At 48.4% G+C, this 15,447-nt stretch overlaps 3 protein-coding genes across 3 annotated transcripts; 2 read left to right on the top strand and 1 right to left on the bottom strand.

Annotated features, from left to right (window-relative positions):
* Positions 1-1,431: 1,431 nt before the first annotated feature.
* ABOM_008962 (C2 domain protein) lies at positions 1,432-5,374 on the top strand (the record flags this gene model as incomplete). The annotated part of the gene is made up of 5 exons (XM_022536090.1): positions 1,432-1,749; positions 1,818-1,853; positions 1,930-2,295; positions 2,353-3,837; positions 3,899-5,374. 5 exons carry the CDS (start codon positions 1,432-1,434, stop codon positions 5,372-5,374), a joined length of 3,681 nt encoding a protein of 1,226 aa, XP_022386421.1.
* An 863-nt stretch (positions 5,375-6,237) lies between these two features.
* ABOM_008961 (uncharacterized protein) lies at positions 6,238-7,449 on the bottom strand (the record flags this gene model as incomplete). Its single annotated transcript, XM_022536089.1, has 1 exon — positions 6,238-7,449. One exon carries the CDS (start codon positions 7,447-7,449, stop codon positions 6,238-6,240), a length of 1,212 nt encoding a protein of 403 aa, XP_022386420.1.
* Positions 7,450-8,892: 1,443 nt separating this feature from the next.
* ABOM_008960 (uncharacterized protein) lies at positions 8,893-14,598 on the top strand (the record flags this gene model as incomplete). The annotated part of the gene is made up of 4 exons (XM_022536088.1): positions 8,893-8,940; positions 9,009-9,296; positions 9,388-10,825; positions 12,305-14,598. The coding sequence occupies 4 exons, from the start codon at positions 8,893-8,895 to the stop codon at positions 14,596-14,598; spliced, it is 4,068 nt and encodes a 1,355-aa protein (XP_022386419.1).
* Positions 14,599-15,447: the final 849 nt, after the last annotated feature.

Genomic DNA, 15,447 nt, shown 5'->3' with positions numbered 1-15,447 from the left:
TCGGCCACATGAAAGTGATTGATGTCAAGTAATCTAAGTCTTGGCGCTTGCTGGAGCGATGCCCTTTCCTATTCGCTGGGCGTGCTAATTGTGGGACGACTTTGATTAGTAAGAATCGTGGTAGCTTTCCAACTTGATGACTTGAGCTTGAGGTACAGAAGATACCTAAGTATAAGGGGGAGCAATTTCCTGGTTATTGTCTTGATTCAATTGGTGGTACGTGAGTATATAGTATATATATTTCTAAGCGTTGAGAAGGATTTGGCTTCCTTCCCAAGAGACATTAGTATAAACCATTGCCTAGTGATCAGGTAAATCTACAACCGTCGACAGTCTCAATCCTGGATGCAGATGGCTTCAAGATGTGATATATATATACTTACCCTGTGAGGTTCATACATCTGTAGCACCATCATAGTGAATGAAGTCTTACTTAAGCCGTTTATCTCCTAGTTAATTAGTACCGTTAGTTATGTATTATTGTATTATATATAACTATTGCTTGGAAATTTGGTTACTAATTATACAGTACCATCACTTCGATCATTTCAAGAATAAATAGCTACCCACCTAACATAAGTACACGCAATCTCATCAACTCGAATGGCCGATCCTTTAACCCACCAGAAGATTTAATTATGGATAGTTGGGGTGTGACATCATCACTCAAGGTTCGTCCCGTGCTGTCAGTTTGCGACCAGTCGGGATGGTACCATTTCACAGAGCATTTGCTTCGAGAAATTGAGCGACAACCATTCTATCGGATCTGCCCTGGACACGTTCATGATGAGTTGTCTCATATTATAACAGTCCAGAGAAAAAAAAGTTTACTTGAACGAGGATACCAACAGCTGTTGGCGATATCGCTCAACTTCAATGGGCCAATTCATCATATATGCCAAGACCATCTTGGCCTTGATGAGAGACGGTCCTAATCGGTAACATCCGCATGGCATCTGGGATCCTGGAGCAAAGTTAGTGCTAGTCCTGTGTATACATAGTATCTTGGTGCCGTCAGTCTATTTCTAACTTCTGGCAGTAGTGCGACTCTTATTTCTTGTTGGACCGTCCATACACCTTCCAACTCCACCGGACATTGGCTGACGTTTGGGGGTTCCTCCACAATGACGTAGTGTCTTCCTCCGGTAGGGCTGGACGATGCTATTACTTCACCAGAGCTGCTGTTCCTCCCACGCAAGACACAGACTAGAACCCACTCATTGCTTTCAAATACCCTCTCATCGTCAATTCCGTTGTAACTCAATTCCTTCTGACCCTCTCGATTTCTGCTCAACCCAGGACTCAGGGCGTCCAAATCTAGAATGAAAGCTCGGGTCCCCGTTTGACTTGCATGGTTTCCCAGCTTTTATCTTTTTTTTCGTCCATCTATAGCTTCTACTAATAAACACCATTTCTAAACTTACCGTCAGCATGGGGCCCCATACTACTGGGGTTGATTCTCCCACACACCATCGGGTAGGAGAACATTATGGTACACACAACCCCGTTCCCACCATTCAAAAGTTTCTAGAGCACTTGGAAAAAGACAAGCAGGACCGCAAGGCCCATGAGGAGGCTGTCACGGCGAGGGAAAAGGAAGAAGCGGCCCGCGGAGAAGCGAAGCCTCATAAGCCGCGGAAGAGACCTGGTAAAGGTAAAACCCGTATGGTTACAGACCCGACAACTGGTCGCGAGATAGAGGTTGAAGACCAGGATGCGGATTCGATGGAAGTAGTGAAGAATCCAAAGGTATGCATTTCATAATACCATGGCTCTATGCATTTGAAAGCCGTTTTGATTGCTAAATTTGACTGTAGTTGGTCGTCCCCAATGCCAACCTTGGAAAGCCAACGGTTAGTACCCCAGCGCGAATTAGCTCTCTCATGGCTAGCCCAGACTGACCGCTTATGCAAAATAAAAGGATGTCAGGACCTCCCCAAGTCAAAGCCTCAAGGACTACAAAGAGAATCAGGATATAACAGCACCCCCGGACCCCATCGCAGAGGTACTACTTCCGACGTCCCCCTCCATGGAGAAATCACGAATGTTCTCTTTCATCCAACCCCATCCATTTCCTACAAGCCTATGTATGACAAATTAGAGAAAAGAGGGACTGGGCTTTGCATAGGAATTGTATTTGGAATCCTTTTTGTGGGCCGGATGCTTGGTGGCTCGCTATGGGCTCTCCTCCCCTTGGCTGCCTGCATTGCAAGTGGTGTATGGCTGTGGGTACAAGAAGTTATTCGGAGTGGGCGCGAGATGGAATGGAGCAGCGAGCAACTTCGGGGGCAAATGGTAGGCTAACCTTCCGTCTTCGTCTGATGGTCAAGATACTAATGTCTCATCCTCCAGGCTATTGCTAATCTCCTGCCTGAATCCGTTGAGTGGATGAACTCGTTTCTCGGAGTCATATGGGGCTTGATTAACCCGGACATGCTGTCGCCTGTTGCCGATACCATCGAGGACATTATGCAGGCGTCCGCCCCTAGCGTGGTTGAGAACGTTCGAATTGCCGAAATTGACCAAGGGAACAACCCTTTGCGGATACTGAGTTTGCGAGCTCTTCCGGATGAGCACGTACAGCACATTAAGGACAACGTTCGTGAAGAGAATCTCAGGAATAAGGACCCTCATGAAGCCGCTGCCATGGAGGAGGGCGGCAGTTATTATAATTTAGAAGCTTCCTTTGCGTACCACGCAAAACCGAGCGGTCAAACCGCTTCGTCCAAAGCACGCAACATGCATATGCAGCTAATCTTTTATCTGGGTATCAGAGGCCTTTTTGGAGTTCCTTTCCCGGTGTTTGTGGAGTTGATTGAGATGGTTGGCACTGTGCGGATCAGATTTCAGTTGATGCCCGAAGCACCCTTCATGAAGGATATGACGTTCAGCCTTGTGGGAATCCCTCACATCAGAGCCGGATGTATGCCGATGTTCAAAGCTGGCGTCAATATCTTGAACCTTCCTCTCATCTCGAATTTCGTCAACTATGCGATTGGTACGGCATGTGGTCTCTTTGCGGCTCCCAAATCGATGACAATGGACCTCAGTATGATACTCAAAGGCGACGATATCATCAAGGAGACTCAAGCATTGGGTATCATGTGGGTTCGTATCCACCGTGCAACTGGACTAAGCAAGCAGGATAGACGTGGCAGCTATGGTGGTGGTAGTGACCCGTACATAAATCTTTCTTTCTCCAAGTACGGCAAGCCTATGTATTGTACAAGGGTGATTACAGACGACTTGAATCCAGTATGGGAAGAAACTGCGGCACTACTTGTGAATCCAGAACTTATCAGTGCCGATGAGAACCTAAGTGTTGAGCTATGGGATTCAGATCGCAACACGGCAGACGACATCGTGGGTAAGGTTGAGCTGCCGATCCGTGAGATGATCCAACATCCAGCGCGGATGTATCCCCAAGTATCTAAGCTACAGGGTCTCAACGAGGGCAGCGAGATGCCTGGTGAGCTACACTGGGAAGTCGGCTTCTTTGGAAAACCGAAACTGAGGCCAGAGCTAAGGACCGATGGCAAGAAGAAAGACTTACCCGAGAACCTCAGGGACAACCCTCAATTCCAAGATGATAAAGGGGTCATCACCAACGGGGAGGAGGATGCTATCACTCACACGCCGCCGGATCCGCTTTGGCCTAGTGGTATTCTTAGTATTGTGGTACACCAAATTGTGAACCTCCAACTTGCAAACATTAAGGGAAGCCGGTATCGAAAAGGAAGAGAATACGAACCGGCGAAGCCATATGGGGAGAATACGGAGGAACAGGGAGGAGATCTTCCGACCAGCTATTGCAAGATTGTTTTGAATGATCAGTTGGTAATTTCTGACCCAACCTATTTCACCTAACAACAACTGAAGCTAAATGGTGAATTTGCAGGTCTACCGTACCCGGCCGAAAGCTGTCAGCTCAAAGCCCATATTCAATGCAGGCACGGAGCGATTCGTTAGAGACTGGCGATCAGCTATCGTCACCGTGACTGTTAGGGATCAACGCTACCGAGAGCATGATCCAATTCTAGGAGTAGTACCTCTGAAGCTATCAGAAATCCTCCAAACGAGCTCGCAGGTTACCCGATGGTACCCTCTTGATGGTGGCATTGGATACGGGCGGATTCGCATCTCTCTACTCTTACGGCATGTTGAAACCCGACTCCCTCCAAACATGCTTGGATGGGATGTCGGTACGTTCGAGTTCGCCTCAGATAAAATCATCGCGAAGAACTTCAACCATCGGGCCAAGGTTAAGCTACGGACGGGTGGCAGCAGCGGCAAGATCCCACGATACGTGGCTTCGATCGAAGGGCAGGACACTTCTTTTAACTTGACTAACGGATCTCTCCACAAGAGTATCCGACTTCCCGTAAAACACCGCTACAGATCTCCAGTTGTGTTTGAGTTCTACTCACCAGGAAAACATGGCGCTGCAGCATACGCAGTCCTCTGGCTCCAGCACCTGGTAGACAACGAAGATACCCCGGTCGATCTGCCCCTCTGGTCAACGAAGAATGGAAAACGGCTCACCCAGAACTACATCACGGAAGAAAACTGGGAAGCCAAACGAGAGCCAGGTCTAGAAGATCTACAGATCATCGGTCGACTCCAGTTCACATGCCGCTTCACACCCGGCATCGATGAATCCCACGAACAGTACGTAGTGGACAATCACTCCCGTGAGACCTACGAAACATGGGAAGCGTGCATCGCCGAAGGTGTACGGCCCCGAAGCATCTCCCTCGAGGTCCCAGAAGAAACGGAACAAATGCATGAAAGATCATTGGTCGACGGCCGCGACGTCCTGAAGCACGCCGACCCCAAAGAGCGCCGCCAATGGATTGACAAACAAGGACAAGATTGGAGCGGTGCATTCGGCAACGACCCCAGCGCATTCATGAACCACGACGGCCACAAGGTCGCCGAACCCGGCCGCGACAATCCGCCGTACTCCGCTGATGGCCATTCCGTGGAGGCTGTACACCCCGAAGGAGAAGAAGAAGAAGAAGAAGAAGACAACGACTCCTCCTCCTCCTCCTCCTTCTCCTCATCTAGCAGGACTGAGAACTCCACTGAGCAACGACTCTCCACTGCGAATGGCTCTCAGCTATCCTCTACGGGAACTCCACCCTCCACCACCGAAGATAGTCTCGCTGGGTCAAGTAAGGGGACTAGGCACACGAAAAAGGCCAATCGACGCAGTGAGCAACGACAGCAGCGCGGCCTGATGCAGTGGAAACCGGCTCGTAACGCAGTCTTCGCGCGTGATGAGGCAAAGTTTGCGCTGCGGAAAGTGAAGAAGAGGTTCACAGGTAATCTGACTGGCCGGGAGCCCGATATTGAAACTGAGACTGGCAATTAAAGTGCGGTGTACGTGCTTACTGTATCTATATTTATCTATTCTTGATGCTTTCACGAATCATGGCATGATTTGAGCTGTATGGTGTACGAGAGTGTATAACATTTTTTTTTTTTTTTAAATTCTTATTATTATTTAATTTTATTATTTTTGAGTTTTGGTTGTACGTACATTAGGGTTTGCTGACGCTGCATGATTATGATGTCACGAAGTTGGGTTGGCAATCAGTACTAGTGGTGTACTCGAACCGGGTGTTCTTGTGGCATCTTTGCAAACTGTGGTGGTTCACCGCTGAAATTGTTTATCTGTTCTCAACGCCGTGCGTATTCTTATTTATTACTAGATCGGTAGAGTCTGAATACGGAATGTGGATTTCCAGGTCCACATGTTTCTATATTAATACGACTTGATCGGCAGTCGTATTCGTGTCGCACGAGGATCTTTAATGGAGTCAAACATGGTGCGAAGTAAGGTAGGACGGTGTATACCCAATGGGATCTCAAGTATCATCGTAGATATTTTATTAGAATAGTAAGTAATAATATATAGGTATGTATATGCTGTGATGCGAAACAAAAATGTATATATATGCAATGGCATCATGCTGCCAACCTTGTTGGTATCAAACAAGCAAAGGTTTTCTCATATAACTCCCAATGTAAAGAATAATCAATCAATAATGCTCTGAAAACAGCAACCAAATTCAACCTGATATGTATATGAACCGGTGTATGTATGTATGTATGTATGTATGTATGAAGAGAGGCTTGCTGAAAGGCTCATGGTCCCATGCCTTCTATATGCATAAATCATAATCGGATATCCTAAACTCATCAATGCATGCGTGATTTCCATTTCATCGCTCGTCATTGGACTGTATTTGCGTGCGCTCGTTCAGTTTCGTGAGTCATGTTACTCTTGCAGTCATCATTTGTGACGATCTCTAGAGCGATGGATGGACTCGGACTGGAATTTTGCTCTGAAATGCTGGACAAAGACGTAAGGTTCGAGACCCAGGACCTAGGACTGTCATTCTCGTTGTCCGGCGATGTTGTTGTGGCATTAGAGGCAGGGGATATATTTGGTATAGTTTCTGTCGGGTTGGATGTTGATTTTTCTTCAGCCTGCGAAGGTTGGGTATTTCCATCCCGTATCTCTAGTGGTCCCAGGGTCCATCTCCATTCGCAGCGACGTTTGGTCCGATTCTGACATGGCGTTTGTGGAGTGGAGGCGCCATCTTTGTCAATCCCGTCCATTAGAGCAACTGCTCGGATTTGTTTTTCCGCGCTCAAGTGCTTCCGCTTCTTCTTTCCGAATGATTTCAACGGGTCATGGCTCGATTTTGCCTCCACATCCTCATCCGTTGTGCTCGCATCGGATGGCTCCGTGCTCGTGTTCGAATCCGAATCCTCCCTGGAGCCAGCTTCTTGGGATATAGGATTGGGCTGGTGTGTGATATCGGAGTGGCGCGCGGTATAGCGCACGGTTTGGATTTCTTCTTCCAGCGGCTGCCGATAGCTTACTTGTTTCTTGGCGGGGAAAAAAACACGGCGTGAGCCCGGTCCTCCATTGGGCCCGTTCGGGGCCACCGAGCCCCGGCGCCTGCAGGTGGGTTCTAGCGGCGAGTTGCGAAGAATGCTTTTGACTCCCAGAGGGAGTTGATAAGGGCTGTTTGTGGAATATGGCGATGAGGGTTTGCTGAACCGGTGATTAGATGATCTTGAGGGGGAAGCGGTGGCTGAAGATGGTACGGCGACTTCATAGGCATTTTTAAAAGTGTTGCGAACTGTGGGAGACGCTGTCGGCCCGGTAGCAAGCGAAAGAGACAATCCCGTCGAAGAAGTGCCGAATGTCATGGGAAGTGACGTCGTTTGGAGGGTAAGTTTGGGTCTCATAGTAGGTCGTCGGTTACTTGTCACATTGGATGACAGGCTGCAGGACAAGTTTGAGTGAGAGACGGTCGATGGGCATGGTGAGGTCTGAGGAGTGACCGTGGGCATAGTTGTTTGCGAGGCCGTCCGACCTGCTTCGGAAGGAGGATAATGTGACGTTGGCGGTTGCATGGGGGCAAGAAGCATGGCGATGAGTCCTTCAGCAATGGAGCTCAAGGTGGAAAGAGATGGGGAGAGGGTAAAAGAAAGAGACCGAAGAAGAAGAAGAAGAAGAGGAGGAGGAGGGAGAAGAAAAAGAAAAGAAAAGGAAGAAGATAGGGTCGACGAATAGAGGAACAAACAAGTGGTGACTGTCGAGGCCAGGATTCGGTGCGCCCCGCACTCAATAAGGCCAACGGGTGCGAGGTGAAGTGATGTGAAAGACTGGTAACTACTAGGTAAGAAGAGGAAGTCTAATGCATCAGACTGAGAGTGATCACAGTGCCAGAGAGTATACTCTGGAAGAGGAGTGGCGGATGGCACTGGAGAAAAAGAGGAGACGACGTGGGCGCTTGTCCAATGTCAGAGTGAGAGGGTTTCCTATTTTAGGAAGACCGCATCGGAGGGGTTGGAAAACTGATGTCGATCACCAACGGCGGGTCATCCGGCGATGAAGAAGCAGAAACAGAAGAGAGATTTTTCTTTTTTTCCACCATGTGGCAGCCTCTTAAGATGTATATAAGAAATTTTAAACGTGAGAAATTAAACAAAAGGTAGAGCTTAAAAAAAAAAAAACAAACGTAAAAGAGAAAGAGAAAAATGAAATAAAATAAAAACCTTCAACGCTGCTTGCAATGAGTTTTTCCGGATTTTAATAAATTAATTCCCAAAAAAGCTGGAGATCATTAAAAAAAAAAAAAGAAAAAACCGACGTATAATAATAATGCTGCGGTACTACACAGCGTTACGACTCTTCTAATAATAAATAGAACTATTGACGCCGCATCAGCAATCGCTGCTCGTCGGGACCCATTCACAGTATCAACAGGTGAAGGAAGGATCCGCTGCTGTCGACCGACTAGAACCATGTTTAACTTTTTTTTTTCTTTTTCTCTTTCCTTTTTTTTTTTTTTTTCTCTCCTCATTTCTTTCTTAAAATAAGATTACATAGTCTAATCTATGTCGGGAGTCTGGACGCGTGGCTGATTCATTTTGGAAGATCCAACTGATCCAGTTCGATTGTCTGATTTGAATCATGGTGGATTCTTTTTCTTCACATACTTATACCCTCTGTCCAGACAATTGACATCGAGTGGGAATCAACGGCAGTGAAGGATATTTATAGCATTCAGGTATTGTCACCAGATGGTATGCTGAGGTACTATAAAAAGATCCCTGTTGGTACACGAGGCTAAGTGGGGCACTGAGACGCGACTAGTCCTTCTTGGGACTGGAGAAATGTATCTCCACTCTCAAAAGAAGAGTCCAGCCACAGACTCCCCAGCCTTTTCTTTCAAGCCAATCATAACTCCGGGATCACATGGGGAACATTCCTTGAACGCCTATCAATCAGGCATGAATCCTGCATGATGATTATTTCCACTCACTCACACCAACAGAAATCTTTTGCTGTCACTCGCAGTTGACTGAATGGCTGTGGTACCGCCCCGTGATGATCACCGAATTATAATCCACTTTGTTAGTCCCGCCCAGCACCAGCCAGGTAATGAACAGGACTAATCCTATATCGGCTTCTCTTATAATAGGACTATGACTGTTTCTATGCTTCGGTTTTTGAGGTTGAGCAACCGGCGTTGAAGACTCTTCCTTTAGCCGTCCAGCAGAAACAGATTGTAGTGACCTGCAACTATGAGGCTCGCAGAAGGGGATTACGCAAGCTGCAATTGATCAAGGAGGCCAGGCAGATTTGTCCCGAGCTGGTCGTCGTCCTCGGTGAAGATCTAACTAAATTCCGTGATGCGTCGAAGAGTCTCTACCTTTTCCTCCGTGCTTTCTGTTGGAGCGGGAAAGTGGAAAAATTGGGATTTGATGAGGTGGGTTGGTTTCCTACTGCGTATTTTACTCTTCAGTTCCTGTCGACGGTTTGTGGATCTCGGAGCCTTATCTCTGATACTAGAACAACAGCTGTTTCTGGATGTCACAGACATGATTACATACAATGTGGATCTTTTGAATCGAAACGATCTAGAACACTCGTTCTTTCATCTCAGCCGTCAGGATCCCACCCTCGGGTTCGCATTTGATGCCACTGGGTTCCATGGTCCGACTTACCCTGCGGCTCCCAACGTAGCACCGGATTCTGCCTGGCCATCTGTTCCGGCGGGAAATGATCCTCCTTCGCTACATATTAAACTTCTAGTTGCTTCCCATCTGGCAGCCTACCTACGTGGACAACTGGAAGAACATAAGGGCTACACTGCCACAGTAGGCATTTCGACCTCGAAAATCCTCGCCAAATTAGTGGGTAATACTTATAAGCCCAACAACCAAACAACCCTTCTTCCGCCTTATACTGCGGCGGAGCAAGGCGCTCAGAGCAATGTGCTCAACTTTCTTGACGCTCATGACCTAAGAAAAATTCCTGGGATTGGCTCTAAACTTTCTCAAAGATTATCTTCCTACCTCAAAAGCCCGGCCCAGTCAGGTTTAACTCAGGGCGTTTCTGATACGGCGAAGGATGATACAGCCACTGTCCGAGACGTTCGTTTGTGTCCTAGGATGGGCCCGATGCTTCTAGATAAAATTCTAGGCGGTCCAGGGTCCCCCAGAGGTATTGGTCCGAAGGTATGGGGCCTATTACATGGTGTAGACAATTCAGAGGTTCTCCAAGCTCGGGACCTACCGACCCAAATTAGCATCGAAGACTCGTATGGGTGTTTGAGCACCTTCGCAGAAGTTAGAAGAGAGCTGGTCTCCCTAACAGCTAGTTTAATACGTCGCATGCGAGTGGACCTCACGGAGGAAGAACCTGCTGCAGCGGACTCGCGATCGAACGGTTCGCTTTCTCGAACAACACTCAATATGCGATGGATTGCTCGTCCAAGGACTCTCCGTTTGTCAACAAGGCCTCGGCCACCCCCTACATCCAGCGAGGCACAAGCGCACGGCTTCAACCGTATTTCACGCTCGGCGCCGCTGCCCCAGTATGTATTTTCCCTTGATGCGAGTATTGACGCGCTGGCGGAACAACTGGTGCACGAACTTGTGACCTCCATGTTCCGGAAACTTCATCCTGAAAAGGCTGGTTGGAACATCCGTCTCTTGAATGTCGCCGTGACCAACATGGTAGATGCAGCTGGGGAGCGTAAGCAGAGTAGTGGACGAGACATCGAGAAGATGTTCCAGAGGCAGGACATGGGACGCAGGCCAGTCCTCCCCGTTCCAGTGACGGCATGGCCATCACCGGACACTGGTACGCAATACGCCAGGGATCCCAGCCTGTCATCCAGCGAGATCTCCAGCCGTCCTCAAAAAGTCGTGGGCTTGGATAGACATGCGTATAATACCGGAGGTGATGCCTGGGAGGAAAGTGATGAGGACGAGGACATGCCGTGTGTAGCCTGTACCAGTTGTGGAGCGTTGGTTCCACACTTTGCACTTGTTGCGCATGAAGTGTATCATTCCACCGCAGACTAACGGTGAGATATCGATTAAATCCGATCCAGAATGGATGATGGATATAGTAGTGTATGCGATGTTCAGTTGAGTCGGGGCCGCAAAGCGAGCTGTACCATGGTTGTCGATCTTGGTCGTTACCATCACTTGTCTCAGGGGCTAGCCAGTGAGGATAATTAACGTGGTTGCGACCATGACTTTTACCTTTTTTTTTGTTTTACCTTTTTTTTTTTTCTCTCTCTGTTTCAGTTTCTCTATCTTTTTGCTGAAATCTTGATGCCTAGGCCATAGGGATCCTAGGGCTACCCTGCGCTGGTCCTTTTCGAGTTTAGACCCTGAACACATGATCCTGGCCAATTGGTGACCGTCTCCGATCCACTTTTGTTGTCCCTTGGTGGGAATTTCTCCGCGACAGCATTTGGAGGTGCTACGTAGTACCTACACTGTACGATTGGGGAAGCGTTCTCCAATGGTGACTCTTGTCATGAAAATATCTTCATTTCCTCTGTTCCTCCCGACAGCATGAATATCGCCTTATGTACGGAGTCCTGTCAGCACTAAAAGTTCCAGCTACGGGTAAAGCGCCAATTTCCCCGCCGATCCCAACCCTGAGGCTGCGGACAACCAATTGATCCGTTCACTAATCAGCTTCAGGGACCGTTCCTAACCCACTCTCAGCCTAGTTTGCTGAACCCCGATTTTCTTTCATTCCTCCCGCATCGTGTTGACATCCGACTCCCGAATCCCATCTCATCTTTCGCCGGTTGATCGCCACGACAACCTCCTCCCCTTCCCACTCGTTCTCGATTCCTCCCTCCATACCCTGGAGATATCCCATCTCCATTTCCGATTCTGTCGCCCTCATCACGCTCGTTCGGTTTGTTGATCTCGCTCACTATAGCAACACATTGTATCGTCGCATCCGCCAAGACTGCTGCGCCCCAGCCAAGCGTATCGCCGTGGCGTCTCTAGTTCACGGATTGCTCGCTGCCTGGAAGGATCCCCCTATCGTTCGCTTGCATATTGCGTGCTTATACCGTTTACCGTGAGTTGCGGGAGAGCGACTGTCGACCAGAATCAACCAAGTTACCGTTTGTTACTTCGAACTGCGTCAGTTGGTTTGAAACGGCGGCATCACTTTTATTGTTGTTGCCTGATGCTGTTGATGTTGCTCGGTCAAGGGGACCTCTAGACTTTTCCGCTCACTCCATTGTCTTCCTACTACCTACCCATTTGTCGGTCGGAATCCATTAACACCCTGGGTGTTAGCCACCACCAGCGGTCATGAGGTTGTTTAAACGATCGCTTTGGTTTGCTACCGGTGCAATCTCACTCCTTGCAGCTCATGTAGAAGGTCGGCTTGCATAATTTTCCCTTCCCTACCTGCTCAGCTTATACCAGTTTCTAACCTTGACATATTGAACAGCTCGGTCGCAGGAACCAAATGCTATTCAGCGCGTATCGACTCTAGATCATCCTAGAATTCATACCTCCTCACATCAAGTCGATCACCTTTCTCATTTCGATGTCACTTTCAACCTGCGTGACAAGAATCAACGCATAAAATTAGAATTAGAACCGAACCATGATATCCTAGCCGAAGACGCATATGTGCAGTACTTAGACCGCCATGGAAACATTCAACGTGAAGAGCCGATCGAGCGACACGAACACAAGGTCTTCAAAGGCCGTGCGTTGGTTGGGAGGGGAAAAGGCATGTGGGATCCTGTAGGATGGGCCCGGATTTACTTGAAGAATGACGGGTCGCAACCCCTATTTGAAGGAGTCTTCAGCGTCCACGACGATAAACATCATGTCGAGTTGAAATCAACGTACCTGCAAAACAAACGTCAGCAAGACGTGGACATCCCAGACCGGAAAGGTGAATACATGGTCTTCTACCGAGACTCCGATATGATCCGGGAACTGCATACCGACTTGAAGCGCTCATTCCCCGTTTCCTCGTCGTGCCAAGCCGACAAACTTAGCTTCAATGCCGACCCAAGCCACCCGATTCTCCAAGCCGAGGAGGACATGAGCCAATGGGGTGCTATGTCTCTAAATTCGCTGTTCGGACTCACCAAGCGGCAATCTGACACTGGGGGTGTCTCGGGTAACAGTGGTGGTGTGAGCTTGAAGTCGACCATTGGTGATACGTCTGGTTGCCCCGACACCAAGAAAGTCGCGTTAATCGGTATCGCTACGGACTGTGGCTTCACCGGCTCATTTGATGACAAAGAAGCCGCCCAAAAATGGATCATAAATACTGTCAACAGCGCATCGAACGTCTACGAGAAATCCTTCAATATCTCCATCGGCCTACGCAATCTAACCATCACCGAAAAGGATTGTCCAGAAACTCCTCCCGCTTCAGCAGAGTGGAACATGCCGTGTTCCGAGGGGAATATCTCATCTCGACTGGATAAATTTTCCAAGTGGCGTGGGCAGCAAAAAGATACCAATGCTTATTGGACCCTGATGAGCAACTGCCCCACAGGTAGCGAGGTTGGATTGGCATGGCTTGGGCAGTTGTGTAATGCAGACGTTGTATCAGATGCTGCGAACGCAGTCAGTGGCACCAACGTCGTCGTCCGCTCCTCAGGTGGTGGATGGCAGATCTTTGCCCATGAATCGGGCCACACGTTCGGAGCGGTTCACGATTGTGATACTCAGACATGTGGGCAAAATCTTGAGGCATCGTCGCAATGCTGTCCTTTAACTGCATCCTCCTGTGATGCAAAGGGGCAGTATATTATGAACCCCACTACGGGCACAGATATCACAGAGTTTTCCAAGTGTACAATCGGGAACATTTGCTCGGCCCTGGGCCGCAACAGTGTCAAGTCCAGTTGCCTTTCCGACAACAGGGGGGTCACCACCTATACTGGTCATCAATGTGGTAATGGCATTGTTGAGTCGGGCGAAGACTGCGACTGTGGCGGGGAAGAATCCTGCGGAGACAACAGTTGCTGTGATGCCAAAACGTGTAAGTTCAAGAGCGGCGCGGTTTGTGACGATGCCAATGATAGCTGCTGTTCGAAATGCCAATTCTCTTCTGCTGGAACTGTCTGTCGAGCCAGCCGTGGAGAATGCGATGAGGAAGAAACGTGCAGCGGCACTTCGAGTACTTGCCCTTCTGACTCCTTCAAGAAAGATGGAACGAAATGTGGTGATTCCTCAGCCGGCCTGACTTGCGCCAGCGGACAGTGTACCAGTCGAGACTACCAGTGTCGGTCCGTCATGGGTAGCTTGCTGCATAGCAACGAAACGTATGCTTGCTCTGCATATGGCTCGTCTTGTGAAGTGGTCTGCTCCTCGAACACATTTGGCCAGTGCTACGGCGTCAACCAGAACTTCTTAGATGGTACCCCTTGTAGTGGCGGTGGCCATTGCAAGAACGGAAAATGCGATGGTTCTAGCGTCAAGGGCTGGATTGATGACCACAAGAACCTAGTCATCGGTGTTGCGTGTGGTGTAGGGGGGCTAATTGTTCTGTCAATTCTGTGGTGCTTGATCAACCGCTGTCGCCGGGCACGACCGAGTCCAAAGCCCATGCCACCCCCTGCCGGTCCATATGGACCTTGGACTCGCCCTATGCAGCAACCGATCCCCATGAATCAGTGGCCGAGTGGGCCGCCGCGCGGATATCAGGGGCTTGCAGACCCTCCACCGCCATATCCTCCCCCAGCGTATGGTAACCAAGCACCTCGATATGCTTAATAATATGTTGCTATATATACATTTACACTTCATCTGACACGAATTCTCATGACGAATCTGCGAACATTGCATACTGGCGACATTCTTTCTTTCAGTTCTCTTTTGGCTCCGGCGCAAGTATAGTAATATGTGGCACTTGCATGAAAGACTCGGCGACGTGTCTTGTATGCTCTATACCTATCCTCCCGTCCCCTACTTCTCTCGGTATTCGTGGTCTTGGGCTTTTGGTGTTCTTTCCTTGTCATGTTTGTTATCGAGCTGGTTCATAAATAGGGCCCTTGTATAATTGAGACGCGCGCTCCTTTGGTGTTAGGGGTACGATACCTAGTAAATATTGATTGCTGTCACGTTTATGAGCCACCACCCTTAGAAGACTGAGTAAATGCATGGTTGCAGACATAAGTCTATAAGAGCACCGACTTATCAATTACAATGTCCCATACCAACACGCAGTAAATCAAGACTCAATGGACTAGTATATAATTCATCCAAAGGGGGGGGGGGAATCCCACAACCGATAGGCGCCCATCCAATGCCCAAGGGAAACATCCAACAAATTCGAAATGCTGCCAAGAAAAAGAAAAAAAAAGAAAAAGAAAAAAGAAAACAGCCAATGCAGAATCAAATCACAGAATGATACCATCTGTTCACACAATCCAATCACTTTCAGGGCAGAAGAAGTAATTGCCTGTACACAATATAAAAGGGTTTTAATCAATCCCCAGGATCGAGCCACAAAGCCAAGTCCAACAAACATAGTAAAATCTCGCAACAGAGGACATTACACAATCAAACCAATTTTCACCATAAACAAAAAGGGAGAGGGGAAAAAAAAAGAGACACAAAGGT

The sequence above is a fragment of the Aspergillus bombycis genome (genome assembly GCF_001792695.1).
Source record: "Aspergillus bombycis strain NRRL26010 chromosome Unknown contig00084, whole genome shotgun sequence".
In the NCBI taxonomy this organism is placed as follows: Eukaryota; Fungi; Ascomycota; class Eurotiomycetes; order Eurotiales; family Aspergillaceae; genus Aspergillus; species Aspergillus bombycis.
This window is presented reverse-complemented; position numbering and strand designations above follow the sequence as displayed.